Source organism: Nasonia vitripennis (genome assembly GCF_009193385.2).
Source record: "Nasonia vitripennis strain AsymCx chromosome 3 unlocalized genomic scaffold, Nvit_psr_1.1 chr3_random0009, whole genome shotgun sequence".
Lineage (NCBI taxonomy): Eukaryota > Metazoa > Arthropoda > Insecta > Hymenoptera > Pteromalidae > Nasonia > Nasonia vitripennis.
Genome location: NW_022279629.1, coordinates 2,042,220 through 2,061,793, shown reverse-complemented (window position 1 = coordinate 2,061,793; position 19,574 = coordinate 2,042,220). Strand labels below are relative to the sequence as shown.

At 32.9% G+C, this 19,574-nt stretch overlaps 1 protein-coding gene across 17 annotated transcripts in view; it reads right to left on the bottom strand.

Moving 5' to 3' along the window:
* Positions 1-19,574, bottom strand: part of LOC107981437 (protein unc-13 homolog A) — an 893,220-nt gene that overhangs the window by 331,657 nt on the left and 541,989 nt on the right. For 9 of the 17 annotated variants that reach the window (XR_004345256.1, XR_004227182.2, XR_004227183.2 and 6 more), the window contains exons 1-2: positions 16,293-17,687; positions 1,429-7,076 (exon numbers count right to left, since the gene is read on the bottom strand). The exons of 7 other annotated variants lie outside the window; for them this stretch is intronic. Coding sequence is in view for 7 of the 10 variants with exons in the window: in XM_031927058.2 (XP_031782918.1) it covers positions 1,429-6,690 (5,262 nt within the window). In the remaining 3 variants the exon portion in view is untranslated. Of the gene's footprint in view, positions 1-1,428; positions 7,077-16,292; positions 17,688-19,574 lie in introns of those variants that run through there. One more of the 17 variants, XM_031927056.2, reaches the window with a different exon arrangement.

The window sequence follows — 19,574 nt, the reverse complement described above, 5'->3', positions numbered from 1 at the left end:
ATTTCATTAACACCTGTGTTAGTTCTTACTTTTGCTTTTTATTAAAGTTCCCAAAAAACATTAAATTAAAAAGTTATATAAGGGTTTCCATAAGTTCTCGTGCACGTTTCGGGATGTACCATCCAGATGATACCCTCCGAAAGGAGCATAAGAACCCCCGAAAACGCTTACATAATTTTTTTAATTTAATGTTTTTTCACCTTTATTTCACAATATTGACACAATATTGCTAATAATATTCGAGCAATATTGCTACAATATTGTTATTGTTTTTTGAAAACGCAATCCGAAAATGGACATTACCCTTTATAGCAACATTGCTAGACAGTATCTAGAATATCCAATAATCTGCGACTGCAATATTTTCAAATCTGACGAATTTGCCAATGCAACCTTCAGACAGCATTATCGAAAGATTGGATGCCATATGGGGCGTCATATCAACCACCACCTACACTATATTAGACAAAAATGTGCAAGTAAAAATATTAAAATTAAATATATTGCAACTGAATATGTATTTAAATTCATCAGTGAATCAGATTTAACCAGACTATGTCTTCTCCTGTACGTTAAGTACATAACGTTGATACAAATATAAGGATTGACAAAAAACGTTAATAAAACGTTACAGCCACTAGAACTAAAATTTTTAGTAAAATTTTTTTTTTTTATTTAAGCTATTAATGTTCTCACATTAGAGTAATATTTAGCCCTCAATCAAATTAAGGTTTATAAAATGATAATTTCTGGTTTTATAAAATTGTAATTTCTGATTGAGATTTTATTTAACATTCTTTGTAAATCTATTTACATAAAATACAGATAATAATAAATTACGATAGGACATGGTTTGGTTTAATTGAAATCTGATGCTGATAAATTAAATAAATAAACTCTCCAGTACCTGACAAAAGTATGTTTTTGCTATCCTTTTGGTTTTTCTGCATTATATAATTTCTGGTCATATGATTATGGTTTAGATGCATTTATTTAATATATATTTTGAACGCAAAATTCTATCTTTCCCAGAAATGAGTCAGCAGAATAATCATAACTTCAAAGCAGCTAAGTCTACTTAACGGAGACATGTCATTTTTTATACATTGAAGATTTTCATTTTATTTATTAACTTTAAAAACCGCCTTAATTTTAAATTAATTTTTTATTAGCTAAAAATGAAAACACATAGATTTTCACTCTCACACAAAATATATGATTTATATAATTGACGTTTTCAAGAATTCGCGATAAATGTAGCATAACGAGTATAATTAAATCAAATTGTAAAAAATTAACAATGTTAATAATATCATTATGAGCATAATAATTTTAAATTAAATTATTTCTATTATTTATTTTCACAACTTGTTATTCTTGAATACACTTTACAAAAAATATTTTTTTTTATCCTTGTTTGATACTTACAGGTGTAATTCCTTGTGATATTTCATTAGCTTCTTTATTTGCCTCTTCAATTTCTTTTAATTTTTCTTCAGCCTTTCGTTCTTTTAATGCTTTGAGCAATTTCCATTTTGATCCTGGAAGACCTGGACTAAATTGGCCATCCCTTGCTGCATTATCATCGCAGCTGGCATGTGATGATGTATCAACTTTTATTTTTGGCAGGCTTTGAATACCAGCTTCAGTAGCTTCAGTACTAGCAGAACCATCACGTTCACTTTCAATAAAGATACTTTCAGAATCCCATGCTCCTGGTATACTAACTGAAATCTCACTAGGTGGTACACTAACACTACCTTCGCGAGAGAAAGAATCCGAGCTGTGTGGCATTTTTTCATAATGTCGGAGCATAGAACCACTGGAACTCCGTCTTGAGTGATATTCATCAATATCTTTCGGTAGTTCATCATCTTCTTCTACAGAGTGGACAGGGCTGTCAGGACCGGAAGTGTCACCAGAAGAATTTTCTTCTGATATTGTAAATCTTTTCTCTCGCTTAGCATTTTCTTCATGAGCCCACGTATGATAATCCGTTACTCTAGCAAATACCGTTTCTATCGGTTCTGCATACTTTTTCTTAGGCGCTGGTCTTTCATAATGATACCGTTCTCCTATATCCATTGTTGCATTGATTTTTGTCGTTACCAGTTCAATTTTTGCATCGTCATCAGTAATAACAGCCGGCAAGTTTGTTTTTAATTTTAATTCTTCAAGTACAAATGACATTTTTTCTTTAACTTCTTCATTTGGTTGATATGTTTCAGTTTTCTCAGATTCTTCTACAAATGTAAAATTTATATCTGTTTCTTTTTTCGTTTCTGATTGTCTTTCTAATTCTTCAAGTTTTCTCAATTCATAGCAGTACCATTCATCTTCAGAATCAATTGAATCTTCAGTACTTTGGCGGCGTGACGATACTCGTGATGTACTTCTATAAGAATGTGTGCTTCTGTTATCTTCATCACCATCGCCATTACGAGATCCAGCCCAAGGGATTTCAAGAGATTGTTGATGCCGTGGAAAAAAACGGCTCCCACTTTGTGTATGGCCTCGTGTACTTGAAGCGGAAGGGCTACTTTCTGCAGGTTGTACTTCCTCAATGGTACTGGTAACAAGTTCAGGTAATTTGGATTCTTTTTCGCTCTTGTCGCTTTTTTCTGATAGATCTTCTTGATAATCAAAAGAAGATTGAATAGCACTATTATATAGTTTTTGATCATTGTTAAGTAGATCTAACTGGTCATCAGGAAGTGCAAATGACTGTCTTTGTCGATATTTACCTAATGCTCTTGACACTGCAAACTCCATACTAGAACCACCTATAAGAGTTACTGGTGGTAATTTTGGAAACCTGTCATTTAATGTTTCATCAGAACTATTAGTGGATTTTTTTATATCACCTACTGTAGGAAAAATGGATGAACCACCTGAACCAGATATAGTACTATTTCCTGATGTTTCATCTTCAAAATCAATAATTTGTTCGACTGGCTCTTCTTCGTATGGGTCTGATTTACATTCAGTTTCCATTTCTGATAACCATTCTTCTTTTATGATATTCTTTTGCAGTTGTTCTTGGTGATATTGAATCTGCTGTTGAAGTGCTTCTTGATGCTGAAGACATTGCTGTTTTAAGAATTCTTCTTTTTGTTCGTCGTTTTCAGAATGTTGCTGAGCGGTAATACGTTTCAATTGTTTTTTATTGCATGTATTAACTCGAACTTTAGCAAAAACAGAAATTTCTTGATTTACTTCTGAAATTGTACTTTCTTCATCTTCTGACAATCCACTTTGTTTTCCGCTACTCCATTCAGTCTCAGATTGTTCTGGATCAGAAAGAGATTGTGTGTGGTGAGATCTACGTTTAGCTTTTTGTAAAATACCAGAAACAGTCGACACAAGAATATGTTTTTTCTTTTTACGAACAGATGGTCCGCCGGGACGATGTATTACCGATATCGCCTCGCTTAATACGCGCTGACTAGCTGAATTAGGTGGCTCATTTAGCTCTTCTCGTTTGATTCCCCCCGGTAATGATTGACTTCTATTTCTTTTATGTAAGTATAAATCAGGAAGCCAATTACTCATTGAACTCATGGCATTTTTTAACGATGAACCCCTTCGTATTTTTTTTGATGATTTCAAAGATTCTGGTTCTAAATCTTTAATATTTGCTGAAATACTTATATATCCAGATTGCGAAACTATAACGTTGGAAGCATCATAAAACTCTTCTTGTTGCAATTTAGTAATTTGAGTTTTTTGGAGCTCTTGATCTGTAAAATGTTGATGCTCTTTTTGACACTGATTTTTGTATGTGTCAGCCAATTGAGGATTCTCAAAACTTGACAAGCGTTGATTAAAAAGTTGACATTGTTGCTGATATGCTTGTATAAATCCTTGGTTAGCATAGGTATGAAATGCTACTGTTTGGTACGAAGGTGGTACAGTTCGTCTATCAGTATAAATATTTTGATGGTGGTTATATTCTAAACTTGGCGATTTAAGATTTAAAGAGGTAGGATCATTTAATAAATTCTCATTACAAGTACCATGCCAACTATTATCGATTATTTCAGTTCTAGAAAGATTAGTGCTAGTAGGATAATAAGACAATGCATCGGTAATATTTCCTGTTGGAAACATTGTTTTATAATTTGCTGTTTTTGATCCATCATTATTTGTAATTTCACCTACATAGAGTGCTGTTTTTGATGACTTTTTAACATAGTTTAATAAATCACAATTAGCTGAAATAACGTTGTGTGATACAGTATTGTTACGATCTTGATAGATTGTGCGTAGATCTTCACTACTTGAAACGTTTTCAGTAGGCGCAGTTTTTGCTTCATATGCTCCTGAACCACTTGTATATACACTAGTTATTGCTTGACATTTATTACTTCCAGCGACAGAATAAATTGCGGGTTGTACATTTCTACAAAAGAAATCTTTTGTTGTTCCAATTGTTATTACATCGATACTCTTAGATAAAGTATGTAGATGACTACTTTTTATTGGACTTAGAGGTGATCTTTTAGCAGGAGCTGGTGGAGGTACAGAATCAAAATCATCTATTATAACTGAATTTACAACAGTTTGTGCTAATGGTAGATGATTAACAATTGAGTCGTACAGATGGTCTGTTACTAAAGGTTCTCTCTGACATAAAGAATCGAGGCCTTCAGGGGTATCATATAAAGGGTCGACATTAACTATTTTTATATCTGAGAAAGACATAAGGGGATTTTCGATTTTTATAGCTTCAGTATTTAATACAACGGTAGGTTTCGCATTATCTGATAAAAACGGCGATAATGTTTTCGACACAACATTTTTTGGTGAACAAGGAGATTTATCAATACTGCTCCATCCACTCATTGAAGATAGTCCAGAATCTGACTTAGCTGTAACAATACTGTTAGTTAGTTTTGTCACTTGTTTAGGAGATAACCTAGGAGATTTCGGAGATTGTTGAGCTCGTGAATTAAATTTGTTTTGATCATAATTTATATCAATATTTTTCGAAAAACCTGAGCTTTGTGAACTTTTATTTATACATTCTTGCTGTTCCTTGCTTTTTAGAAATAAATTTTCATTTAAATCCTGTGGAGCTGGTGGAGGCGGAGACATTGGTGATTGGCTTTCTGGGCTTCGATTTTCGTTATATTCCATTTTATTTAACAAGTTTAATCTCATGACGCTTCCAATGTATTCATCTTTTTGAGCTTTTATGTCATGAATATCATGAAGACTTTCCACAGATCGTGTAGGAGATACACAATTTATAGTTCCTAAACTTTCTACCATCAGATCAGTTAGCTCTTTGTTTTCTGCATAACCTTTTGCAAAATTCCCGACATCTATAGGTAATGTAATGACAGATTCAGGACTTATTTCTATCAGCGCAGTTGCATAGCTTGCTTTTGGTTGTGTGTATGCCAAAGGATTAAAATCTAAATTAGATTTAGATGCGGAGTTCAGTCTAGGTGAAATCGATCGGGTAGTGATGTCACCGTCAGTCGTTAAGCCGCTATCTGTGCTAACTCTCGATATGGATCGCCCAGTAGATCCCGGACTCTTGGAATATGTCCAGTTATCAACATCGGTTTCGACATACATTTTTCTTAACTGTTCATCCGTATTACTCATTTCATCAGCTGATTTAGCTTCACCTTCAGAAAAATACTGCTTTTTAGGAGATTCCGTTAGTCTAGAATGGAGTTCTATGAGATTTTGAGAATCTTTTTGTAATTTACTAGTCAATCTATTCAATTCATGCAATTTGTCCAAAGAAGCTTCATCAATTAAACTTAATCTTGATAACTGTGCTAAATCATGTTCACTAACGCATGGACTATCACCGCGATATGTTTTATAATCTTCGGCACTGAAAACTTCTCCTTCATCCTCTTGTACATCAGTTTCTTCTTCAATCTGTTTTTCCGGTTCTTTTTTTGTTAGTGTACAGGAAGTTTGCTTTAATATCGTGGAATTATGTTGAATTTGTTCTTTAGATTGTTTGCTGTTCTCTGTATCTTTTTTACAATTCAGATCTTCCACATCTTCAGCTTCTTCCCAAATCATGCCTAGTTGTGAAGCAGGTCTAGAAGTATCACCACATATCAAATCTTCTCGATATGCGTTATTTAAACTTCGATAAAATGCTTCATCTGGAACTGCAATTTCTTCATCCAAAGTTTCTAATCCTTCAAGATATCGAATATTTCTCTGGTTATCGGTTACTGGAGATATTGATTTTGACGATTCTTGAATAAACTCTTGCTTCTTTGTTAATTCGTTTTTAGCCAATTTTTCTCTTAGAACACTTGTTTCTTCAATTCCGATAGCTGCTCCTAGACTTTCAGCTATAGCATCTAATTCGCCAATAGAACCTACAATATTTTCATTAACTACGTTGGATTCTTCTTGATTGTTTTCGGTAGAATGATATTCTACTAATTGCGTGATTACATTTTGTTGTTCAAACAAAAAACCTTCTAATTTTTCTAATCTCTCCCACATTTTTATACACTCCTGATTTAAGATGTCTAATATTCTCCAAGCACATTTTAGTTCATGTTCTATGTCGTTCAGTTTGGTAACAAGACGCTCCATAATAACATAATAAATATGACCTTCATTAGGCGTATGATAACTTTGTAAAGCTGGAGATTGTACATTACAATCCTGGGATGAAGGTTGACTTACATTTTTTGAATCCATGACTTTAGTTTAAATTTGATTAATTTTAGGAAAATCAATTCATCAATCAATTATTTATTTCAAAGCTCAACATTTAACAAGTTCGACTTTCATATTAGTAATAATAATAAGTATTGATAAGTATATATGTTAAACAAACAAGTTTTAAAAAAGCTTTGTCAATGTTTGATAAAAATATTCAGGTCGACAAATTATTCTTTATAATTTGTTTAAATATTTTAATTATATAATCTGTGTCAGTATTAACTTCCAATATCTTATGCAGGAAGCAGTCTTTTAAGCATTTTTATGTTGTCAGGTACGATCTCGAAAACATTTTGTTGGTAGAATAAAACTTCTGATTTCAAGTGTTATCATCAAATATTTCTTCATACTGCAAACATCATCTGCAAAATACATAGAAGACACATCGAGTTAAAAATTGTCTTAAAATAAATCAAACAGTTTCCATTTACTACTATATTTTTAAAAAGATGAGCTTTGCTGTCATATATTTCCGCGCATTTACGAGTTGGATCATATTTGTCCGTACGAAAACATGCATATAAACAATCGTGTAAGTAAATACAAACAAGTAAATAAATATTTGTATAACTTTTTAGAATCAAAGGACATATTCAAGCATTTAAGTATGATTATCTAAATACATCAATTTAATAACAAAAATTCATTTCATGTCTTTATGACTATGAACTTAAAAAATAATAATTATGTTTTTCAGTAGTTTATATTAAGCAAAAGATGGATAATATTTAATGCAGGATAAAAGCAGACACGTGATATAAAATATTGGACAGCATCGCTATTTAAACTCCTTGTATGTTTGCATGCACAGGGTAAAATATATCTGAACTACTTTACACACAAGCTGTAAGAAAGTTCTGGTTATTGATTAAGCCATAACAATGTTTAATATATTTTTTAAAAAAATATATATATTCTAAAAAGTTATTATAATTGAAGACAATAAAAAATAAAAATAAAAATGAAGCAAAAAATACTTGTAACGTACTTTTGTCGAACAATTATTTAACAACATAAAAAATGTTAGCAATCTATAAAATAGGTTAGTGTATACAAGAAATTGATTAAATAACTCAACAATAATTTCAAAAAAGTGCGACATTTAAAAAAAAACAAAATAGTTTTTAAGAATAATCACTACTGCTTAAGAAAACAAAAATAATGTATTTTGTAAGGAAGCATTGTAATAGTTTCTGCTAAAGCATATTAGAAATGTGTTGGGAGACAAGTATTGCTGTGTATGTGTATGTGTGTATTAAATTTTTGTATATGATTGTATGCAATGGATTTTTTTTTACTAAATCAAATTACAATTGTTTTTTCTGCAACAAAAAAAAAGGAATAAACTTTACTCAACAGTCATTTAAGCCAGTTGCTTAAAAAATCTGCTACTGTAGAAGGTGAGGACTATAGTCAAATAGTAAAATCCCAAACCATAGTATTTTAAAAATATCTATTTAAAAAGTAAAAACTTACAAAGTAAATCCGTATAAGAACAGCATTTACGCCTTTTTTAGGCAATGAAAAACTGTATTAAATATAACATCAAGTTCATTTTCTCAGCGCAATATGTATGAAAGAGTGGGTCACGATGAGACGTTATATCCCCCTGTAGCACCTGATATTTTGGCAATATTGCCTTAACATTGCATTGAAAGACTACCCTGCTAATAGCTAAAGATTAAAAGCGATATAATTTACAAGTTTACTTTATACATATACAATATTTTAGAATTGGTTTCGAAAATACGCCGATTACTTGATTTTCTATATTCTACTTCAATATCACGCAGAGAGAAATAGTGGAAAGTGCATATTTTCAATACAAATCAACGTCAACATAACCATGTCGAACGTAGAGGAACCTTCTACTGCATTGATTGCTGCTGTGACGAAGGCGTTGGTGGATGCTCTGAGGATTGCTATTCCACAAGTTACCACTTCTGTTACAAGCCAGCCTGAATCTACTTCTCAAGTTCAACCCAAAGCTCCTCTGTTCAAGTATCAAGAATATCGTTCATCTGACGGAACGACAGTCAACGATTATTTCAAGAGGTTCGAGTGGGCATTACAACTGAGTAAAATTTTGGAAGAAGAATACGGTGATTTCGCTCGAGCATATATGGGCGCAGAACTTAAGAATGCTCTAAAAATTCTTGTTGCTCCTGATACACCAGAAAGTCGTACGTATCAACAAATTCGCACTGTTTTAATTGCACATTTCGACGTCAAGAAAAAACAATATGCAGAAAGTGTTAAGTTCCGACAAATTGTACAGCTACAGAATGAATCAATTGCTAATTTCTCACTACGATGAAAGCAAGGGGCTACGTTCTGCGAATACTACACATTTCTCGACAGGATGCTGATTGAACAGCTTTGGTCTCACCGATCGTGATATGCGCGATGAAATAATCGCCAAGAAACCTACTACATTCAAAGACGCTTACGAAATAGCACATACATTGGAGTCAACTCGTCAAACAGCGGATAAGGTTACCTCTACTTCTAATAAGATACATGCGCTATCTTGTTCAACGACGCATTTCAAGCATAAACGGAATGCTTCACATATATCGCGCAGTGCTTCTCGGAAGCAAGATCATGGTGAACAATAAGGTCAGTACGCTTGTTATGGATGCGGAGAACGTCACAAACGCAGTAAGTGTCCATTTCGTACTTCTGAATGTCATAACAAAGCATACGAAGAGCTTTGAAATATTTTCATTTCTCCTCAAGTTTTGATGCCATACGACCCATCCTTACCTCTCATACTCGCCATTGATGCAAGCAAAGTAGGACTCGGAGCTGTTTTATCATATAAACTTAGCAACGAAATCGAAAGGCCAATTGCTTCTGCGAGCCGTACATTAACTGCTACTGAACAACGCTATCCTCAAATCGACAAGGAAGCTTTAGGTATTGTATGGGCTTTTCAAAAATTTTTCAATTATTTATACGCTCATCATTTTACGCTGTTTACAGATCACAAGCCATTGACACCGATTTTTCATCTTGAAAAATCACTTCCTATTCTTTGTATCAATCGAATGGCTAATTATGCTGATTACTTAGCTCATTTCAACTACGATATTAAGTTTAAGCCAACTAAAGCTAATGCAAATGCAGATTATTGTTCACGCGCTTCACTTCCTTCAACAGTTGACACTATTGAAGAAATTACAGAACTTGATTCTTTTGATACATATATTATTAACCAGATCAATCAGTTTCCTGTACGAGCAGAGCAGATTACGAAGGAAACTAGTAAAGATTCTAACTTAGGTAAAATTATTCAACTACTCGAAGCTGGCCAAGACCTATCTCGTCATAGATACAAAGCGCCTGAGTCTTCTTATGGTCTATCTTCAAATTGCTTGATTTTTGAACATCAAGTTGTGATTCCATCGTCTCTTCGTCAAGCAATTTTAAACGACATTCATTCAGCGCATTTAGGCATTGTCAAAATGAAAGGTTTGGCACTGGTCAGAAATTAATGCAGATATTGAATCAGATTACTAAATCTTGTGCTGAGTTTGCCAAGCATGCTCATGCTCCTCCTAAATTCAACAGACATCATTGGGAATATCCTAAAGGTCCATGGGAACGTATCCATATAGACTACGCTGGACCAATAGCTGGTAAAATGCTTCTAGTAACCACTGATGCTTATAGTAAATGGCTTGAAGTCAAGGTCACAAGTTCTAATACTAGCACTGCTACAATCGATATTCTCGATCAGCTATTCGCTACTTATGGTGTACCTAGCATTGTTGTTTCAGATCATGGCCGTCAATTTGTTTCAGATGACAGTTACATTGCTCAAGATAAGTGGAGTGAAATATTACAAACTTACTGCTCCTTATCACCCTTCGACAAATTGTCAAGCAGAAAAATGCATAAGTACAAGAAAAAGAGCCTTACTTAAAATGGATACGACACAAGGTTCTTTGCAGCGGAACTTGAATGAATTCTTGAGACAATATAGAGGAGCTCCTCATTCAACTACTGGACAACCACCTGCTTTATTATTTTTAAAACGAAACATTCGCACGCGATTAGATCTTGTTCGACCCGAACCTATCAACGAGAAGATTTCTGAGAAACATCAAGATGATTTTATCAATACGTACCGAGAATTTAAACCACTTGAACATGTTTATTTTCTTTTTGGTAATCCAAAATTAGATAAATGGATTCCAGGACAAATTATCAGTTACATGGATAACAAGTATAAACGACACGTCGATCAAATTCGTGCTTCTACAAAAAGATCAAAAGAAGGGGAAGAAACAAGAAAGAATCCAGAAAGAGTAAAATTTTCTGAAGATAAAATTGGTGCTAATTTAACAATGTTTTCCATCACAAGCACACGACGTCATACTCGATTTTACAAAATTAACGTAACTCCAAGATCTATGAGTGCACAACAAGAAGTAAATACTGAAGTAATTACACCATCATATAAGGCTCCTTCGACTTTTCAGAGTGTGTCGTTTAAATAATCACCGACTATACAAGCTACGTCAACTCAAGAATCTTTAATTTCAGAATCTTTACCATCTTCAAGTGTTGACATGTCTACGACTACAACGGAAGCTCAATTCTCAAAATCTCACGTATCTCTTCCACCTACTGTAAATGATTCATTCCAAAATCAATCTACCTCTGGAACTCTTCAAGAAGAATTTCCGTTACAAACTCAAGATCAACGTACTGAACATTTACCTGAAGAACAGTCATTTTTCATTCCAAACACACCGCCGATTCGACGATCACCTCGGATACGCATATCACGAACTATTTACTCTCCACCATGATAATTTGAGAAATCTTTATAAAGGAGGGAGGAAATGTAGTATATTTCAATTAACGTTCTTTTTAAGTTCTATTGTTTTTCATGCAACTTCATATTATTGATTGTAAATAATTATTGTCTTTTGGAAATACAATCTAAAAACGGACATGATGCCTTACAGCAATATTGCAGGGAAATTTCTTGAAGGTTATTTAACCTTCGCACAATATTTTCGAATCTGACGAATCTACAAATGCAATCTTAAGGAAATATTGCCGAAAGATTTGGTGCTATATGGGGAAAAAGCGGACATTTTGGTGCGTGGCAAAATTGCCTAATTGTTGCAACGTTTGCATAATCTTTTTTACATATTCCTCCAAACGTGTTGAAGATCACCAGATTTAATTTCTTAATCTTTCGTTACATCAACTTTCATCCCCAACCTGAGCGGCACGGCGCCTCCTCGAACATGGTTAACCTGAACTCGATTGCGTACCTTACATAATGTCATTAGTGCAGCGGGATACATCGCAATAGCCTTGACAGACAGCAAGTAACACTTTGACTTCTCGCTCAAGACCAAGGCTAAAGAGAATTAGAAGCCTACGCTTAAACAAAAGCTATGTACCAGCAGCTGGGTAGCTTATTAGACAACAAGCCCGAGTATAAGTTTATGATGCGACTGCAGCAACTATTTTCTTGCGTTTAAGAACGAGTTCATAAGTTTTGGAGACCTTGTTTAGCCTCAAGCTTACTAATACGACATCCCGCAAGAAGTCCAAATCGACTACTAATGCTGCTTTCCGCCAGCATTATCAAGACCCTCTCGCTTCAGATGATCGAGGTTGCTTAACAGCAACAGGAACAGGTCTTAAAGTTAACGATCACCGTCATCCAAATCGTTCATTCTTAAATTGTCACTCGGTAGCTTGTCTAGAGATATAGACAAAAAGACAGTTATACAACAACAAAATTTAACTAGTGATGCAGCAGTATAGACAACCGCGATTCGTTTGTGTCGAGGTCATTTCTTTTGAACGTTAACTCTGTATTATTTCTACTTTTCCTCAGTGTTGGGCAATCAGTCAGATCCAGGATTTGGTTAGGAAAAAAGTTAAAGTAAACACTCTGTTTGTATGATTTGACAAAAACGAATATGTATTTGGTGTCTAAATTAACAATGTGGGTGTTGAAGTGATGTTAAAGCCCACCTGTAACAGAAATCAAATATCGCGATTGTTAGGAAGGTTTCGCCTGTACAATCTAGGTAATTTCAATTTACTTTCGATGCGACTATAAAACTACGGTGCGATTACAGTTATGCGGATGCGGCATCGGTAATTCCGTACAGTTTCGGGTTTACGGGGCGATGACGGCGATTGGAGGTCAGGTTTGCTTTTGGTGGCGACGGAGTCGTCTGCGCACGGCTACGTAGATCCGAATGCGCCGCGTGATAACGATTTCGGTTGCCCTGTGTGCGCACAGCGGCAGTCGGCTCGATATCACGTATTTTGAGGTTAGCCTCGGACTCGAAGAGACGTGTGCTTACTACTCTGTGGATCCTCATCGCTGGCCTCGTTCCTCTTATCGCCCTGTGTGCGCACAGTGACAAAAGGAGTCGAGAAACGTCGGCGAAAAGTTGTTTCGGAAGTGAGAGATTAACCTCAAATTTACCGAGACGTGAGCGCACACTCGGCGAATCGTCGGTGAGCGTTTCGCTACTTCCTCAACCCTGTGGGAGGACGGTGGCAGAGGGAGCAGAAATACCTCAGGATATATGAGGCGGATTTCGGCGACTCTAACTATCGTCCACGTATGCTCACGAGGACAAGACTCGTTGTCGTTCTGGTTTCCTGGTTATCTCGTGTGCTTACAACGATAATCCGGAAGATCGGTGCACGGTATTGCGAACTAGCCGTCACCTGTGCACACGAGACGGTTTCGTTGGCGGTAGTCTAACTCTGGCTTTCCTTGCAGTATCGTGTGCCCGGATCGCGAGCTCAAGTTAAACTGCTAGCGACGTCGCGCGATCAGCCTTATAAAGCCCCGTGGCGTGGATGTGTGCGCTGCTGTGCATATGCGCCAGACAAGTGTGTTCGCAGCGCCTAGAGTGCGCTGCGCCTGCTGCCTGGCGCGTTACGGCCCATATAGCACCCATCTTTTAGCAATATTGTCTAAAGGTTGCATTTGGAAATTTGTCAGATTCGAAAATATTGTACCAGGGTTATATAACCTTCAGAAAATTTTCCTGCAATATTGCCGTAAGGCATCATGTCCATTTTTGTATTGCATTTCCAAAAAAAAATAAGCATATTGTGGCAATATTGCTCGAAGATTATTTGTAATATTGTGTCAATATTGTAAAATATAGGCAAAAAACACTATAGTTAAAAAAATTAATTATAAGCTTTTTCAGGGGCTCCTATGCCTTATTCAGGGACAACTATGTGGATGATACTTCCCAAAATGGGCATAGGAGCCCTTGAAAAAGCTTATTTAATTATTTTAATTTAATGTTTTTAGCCTATGTATTACAATATTGCAAATAATCTTTGAGCAAGATTGCCGCAAGGCGAGAGAGAAAATCGAGCAAGGTAGAAAAACATCTACCTTAACAGTCTCATACGATATTTTATAGCACAACAACCTGAAAATTGTCAATAAAGTTGTCATTTTCAGGTTAGTGTGCTATACAAAAATTGATGTATTTAGATCTTCAGTCGTATATTAAATTTTTATTTGATTTAAGATAGATTAAAAGTATATGATTGCATATGTTTTGAGAAATACCAAAAGTTAATGCATAATTTAAAATTCAACTTATATTTCTATTATACCGATCATAGGAAAATTTTTTAATTTTTATCTCAAGAAAAGTTAATTTTAATGTTCTAATGGGTGCTTAATAAGTTTATTATTGTTAGAAAGATAAACAATTACTTGACAGTTATATTATAAGGATTTTAACACGCTTGTAAAAAACACTTTTACCAGCCAAATTTATACCTTTCAAAAATGTTTTTCATGAGAAATTTCACAACTTTTATAGAGACTAGGTTTCCACGCTTCATGCAAATGCATCAATACATATGGCCATCCCTTGTAATCTAAAAAAATTAATATTTTTGAATTCAATATTTACTTAGAATAATATTTTTAAGTAAGTAGCGTCATTTATGTCGATAACCACAATCAACAATAATTTGGACGCCATGAATTCATCTGCAATTATTCTTCATTCAAGTTACTGCCTACAGTTTTATAATTCAATATCATAATGATAATATAATAAATATCATAATTATTAATGCTTGAACCACTACTTTAATGCAAATCAAGTTTAAAAAGCTGATCATGTGTAGTAATGAGTGTAATATAAATAATAATTTTAATGATTTTTTCAAATATACTGACATATATTTGTAATAATAATAACAGAAGATTTGACAATTGAATCATAAAGTATTACACTATATTATTTAAGTGAACATCTTTTATAAAACACGCAATAAAATAATCATGTATCACTTTGAAATAATACACTTAATAACTTAAATCACAACCATCTTTATCTGCTTATTATATAATCTTATAGTGACGTCTGCAAATATCGTACGGGGTTGGCTTTTGTCTGCAGCAAATTTGTCGTCTACAAACGACCTGCTTATCACTATATGTAACCTTGGCAGCGGGCAGGTTAAATTCAACATCAATGATGCGTTTGGCAGACAAAATATTTGTTCACTTATGATTGGCACTCATTCAGTAAAACCGGTTAGATTACATATGACTGCCATTTCTCGCGTCTAACCTAACATTAATCCATCGAAAACTAGGCTACTGATACATTTACAAACAACAACGATATTTCAAACCAATTAGGTATTATTATAGTAGATATATAGCTAGATATCATTTGTTATTGAAGAGTTAATTTACAGTGGCTTTTGCATTTTTTTTTGTCAGTCTTGATAATTTTTTTTTGTCTTTGTAATAGGATTTAATAAATAGACGTCTAATAATTAAAAACTTGTCTTACTTTTCTATTGCTTGAAAATAACACTTATTATTATGAAATTAGTTTTTACAATGATTTTTTAAAAATGTAAAATTTTTCATTAAATTTAATTTTCTTTATGTTTTTGTATTAAAACAATATATCGCGTATATAGCGACGATCAACTAGTTTAGAAAAAGCTGCATGCTAATGAATTGTCAGTGGGTTTAAATTTATCCATAACAATTTCAATGGTAGTATACGCCTGCGCAGGAGCTCATGGATTCTATAAAGTTTAGAATTATCGCAACAGACCAGCTTACTATAATATGTTACAATTAAATATTCACACTATGTATTATTTGATGTATTTTTGTTGCTTTGTTGAAAACAATGCTAGTTATAGTTATCGTATGTTGCTACTTTTATTTGTAAAGTTTTTTCATTTTGCCTTACTTCATAAAAGTGTGCTTCACATTGATACTTAATATTCACCATTTTTAATAAGCTAGTTCTACGATAATCTCACTTATTGCATAAAATATTGTATGCAAGTTGTGCGTGCGATAAATTAATTTGTTTTATTTGCCACCGGTGTACTACTTGTTTGTGAACCTAATGCACTAGTTGTTCTAGTATAATACATAATTTTTATTTGATTAACCTAAAGTTATAAATATTTTTTATGCAATTATGGTGAAACTACTTTTTTGATATAAAAGATTAACTGTACTTTTTATGGAAACTGTTTGATAAAATACGTTAATAAAACAGGACTATTACCTTGCATCACAACTGCTATTTGAAGCAGGATGTTTTTCAAACTCTTTAAGATATCCATTAACTAGAACTAAAAAGATACTGGAGATATTATTTTTGTTTATAAACTTTTTATGCCTTAAAGAACTTTGAGGACGTTAACGTACAGCTTCTCAGGGAATCCAAATAATACACAATAAGTTGTTCATGTTTGAATATTTAAAATTAATACACTCATCACTGCACTATAAAGCTTCTTTTATTTGTTATAATATATGTATTTGTGTATGCAACTATTATCTTGGAGATAGAATTAAATGTTTCAAACTTAAACGATTTATGCATAATAATTGACACAATTCGATTGGTCGTTGATTATACTTTTATCTTTTATTTGTTGTCTAAAAGTATTTTTTAACCATTATAATTTGCACTACTACACAAAAATATTAGTTATAAACATTTAATTTGACTAATTAGTCTACATGCTTTATTTATTGATATTAAAGCCTTTTATCTAAATAAGTACATTTAAGGCTTAATTAGTCAAAGATGTATTATTCGGTTTCTTAAGTTTTAATATTTATTCAATCAAAATGCTGAAATTCTCCTTTTTTTTTGTTCGCTTCTTCAAAAGATCATATAACTGTATACATACGAAGATTTAATGTTGTTTACAATCGAATTTGGCGAAATATTAGAGAACATATAATGGATCAAAGCATTTGCTTGCAATATAAAGATTTAATTTTTGTCACTTAAATTACGTCTTGCCATGTGCGATGAAATTTTGCAGGTAAACATTTTTTTTTCACATTTAAGCTTACAAAAAAGATAATTTATACAACTATTTTCTATAGCGACGATGGCTGTATAAATTTAGTCGTACATCAAATATTGTTGTATAACTCAAAACTGTCGATGCATATCCAAAAATGTACGGTAGTATTTTACTTTTGTCTCCTAGTTCTAACAAGGGCGAGGCCGTCAAGCACCCGCGCTCTCTATATGACATGTCCTGTGGAGCCTTAATGACGGAAGTTGCACGTTCGAAGATTGTATTCAAATTACTGCTGCTACTGATGCTACTACTAGCTCTACTGTTGCTTTACCGTTAGTCTTGTGAATCACGACTCTAACTAAAGCCGGTGGACAGAACGTATACCTTTTTCACTGACACGTACCCCTACCTTAGCTTATCCTAGCATCATGGAAAGCCCCTCCTACTTACTCTACAAGCAATGGCTTGCCCCCTCTCTACCTGTCGGTGCCACATACAAAAAACTAGTTGCGCACGCAGCAGGCAAGAGACAGGGTCGGTGCTCGCGCCTCTTTCATCTTTAACCTCGACTGTTGACCTGATGCTTTATATAGCGACTAATATGATACTTTTACTAACAGTTATAACTCATGATTTAAAACCCAAAATGCTATACCTGCATGATTATTTTATTTAATTAAAAAATATGAACTGTATTATAACAAGGATAGTTAAAAACTCAAAGATCAATATAATGTACGAAAAGCCATATTTTTTTATTTCATTTGTTTTGTATTTTGTCCTACCTGTCTCTTTGTGCTTTTATGAAAAAAAACTTTTGAAAGTATTTGATAAGAAGGAGAAAAATTAATAAGACTATTCGAATGCGAATAAATCAAACTTCTAAAGTTTATTTTATTTCAAACGTAAGTTCGATCGTGTAATTCTTGTTGATTAAATTATAAATTTTTATAATAAATTGTATTAACGAGTAACTAAAATAACAATGTACAAGCTGAAAAACAAGTTTACAGAAAGAACAAGTTTATAGAAAACAGCTATTTAAAAATGATTTATCCCTTATTTCCAAAGTAAGAAAAGATATTTTTAATATGATATAATGCAGTCCGTTCGTGCATTATTATTTGCTTTTAAAGTCAACGATTAAATTTGCAAGTTTCATTTAATTATATACATTATTTCTTCTACAATTTTTAATACCAGCACTAGGTCTCGCGAAAAAAGGAATGTAAGATTTAGCAATAGTGAAGAGGGCTTTGAAACCTTGGTTTACTATAGTCTTACAAGATGGAGTTGCAGAGCATGCTTGGAGAAATCAATATAGAATAGCGGGGTTTACTTGAAAAGGGACGATCGATATGGACACTAGGTTACTAACTATTTCGTCACAAACTACTACCCCCATGTACTTTGCGCTAGCTTTTTATGGTCATTTTTTACATGAAATATTATTGTCTATTAGAAGAAATTATTATTAAATACTATATATATATATATATATATATATATATATATATATATATATATATATATATATATATATATATATATATATATATATATATATATATATATATATATATATATATATATACACACACACACATACACACACATACATGTACATACACACATATATAAATAACGTATTAAGTAATAATCAAATTTGTATGTTCGTATATTTCTGTAATAATGATATGATGTCCACCTATAAAATATTACAAAAATATTTCATAAAATATTTCCAGTAATATTTTTGAATTATTTTTGAAATATTTTATGACAGAGTTTTTCGGTAAAATTATTTCTCGTAATATTACTAAAATGTTATTAAAATATTTCTATGATATTACTGATAATATTTCTATAATATTTTTGAAATGTAACAATCCATTAAAAAAAACTAATTTCTTTCAGAAATCTCGACTCACGCCTTAATATTCATTATTTTTTATTTATCTTACTAATTATTGATGTCGGTGACCTAATATTTTGAAGAAAAATTTTTTTGTCAGTGATGCGAATAGTACCTGGACCGGGATCAGGGTAAAAATGTTAAAAAATAAAGATTGGAAAGAAAAAGGTTACAAATTAATTTATAACGCAAGGTAAAATTTTGAGTCCCAGAATATTAGAAAGGTGTCATTGTAAAAACTAAATTTTGAAATTACTAAAAATATTCCTTTCGCAATATTTCAAGCACACATATCCCCTTTCGCAATATGTCTAATAAACATTTGTGTTTTATAAATTTTTCATTTCAAAATCTTTGTTTATAAATTTAGAATTTCTAATCTTTACCTTTTGTAATTTTTGATTTTCAAAATGTTTACTTTACCTCTTGGACAGCCAGCGTGACAGTCGGATGCGCTAATAATTTACCTAAACATAACAATTACATGTACTATTTCAAAATTTATATATTAGCTATATGTAGCATGTAAACTAAGTTAACAATAATCACACAGCGTCAAATAAATAATACCAGAATGAAATAAATAACTTTCTGATAACAAGTAAGCGTA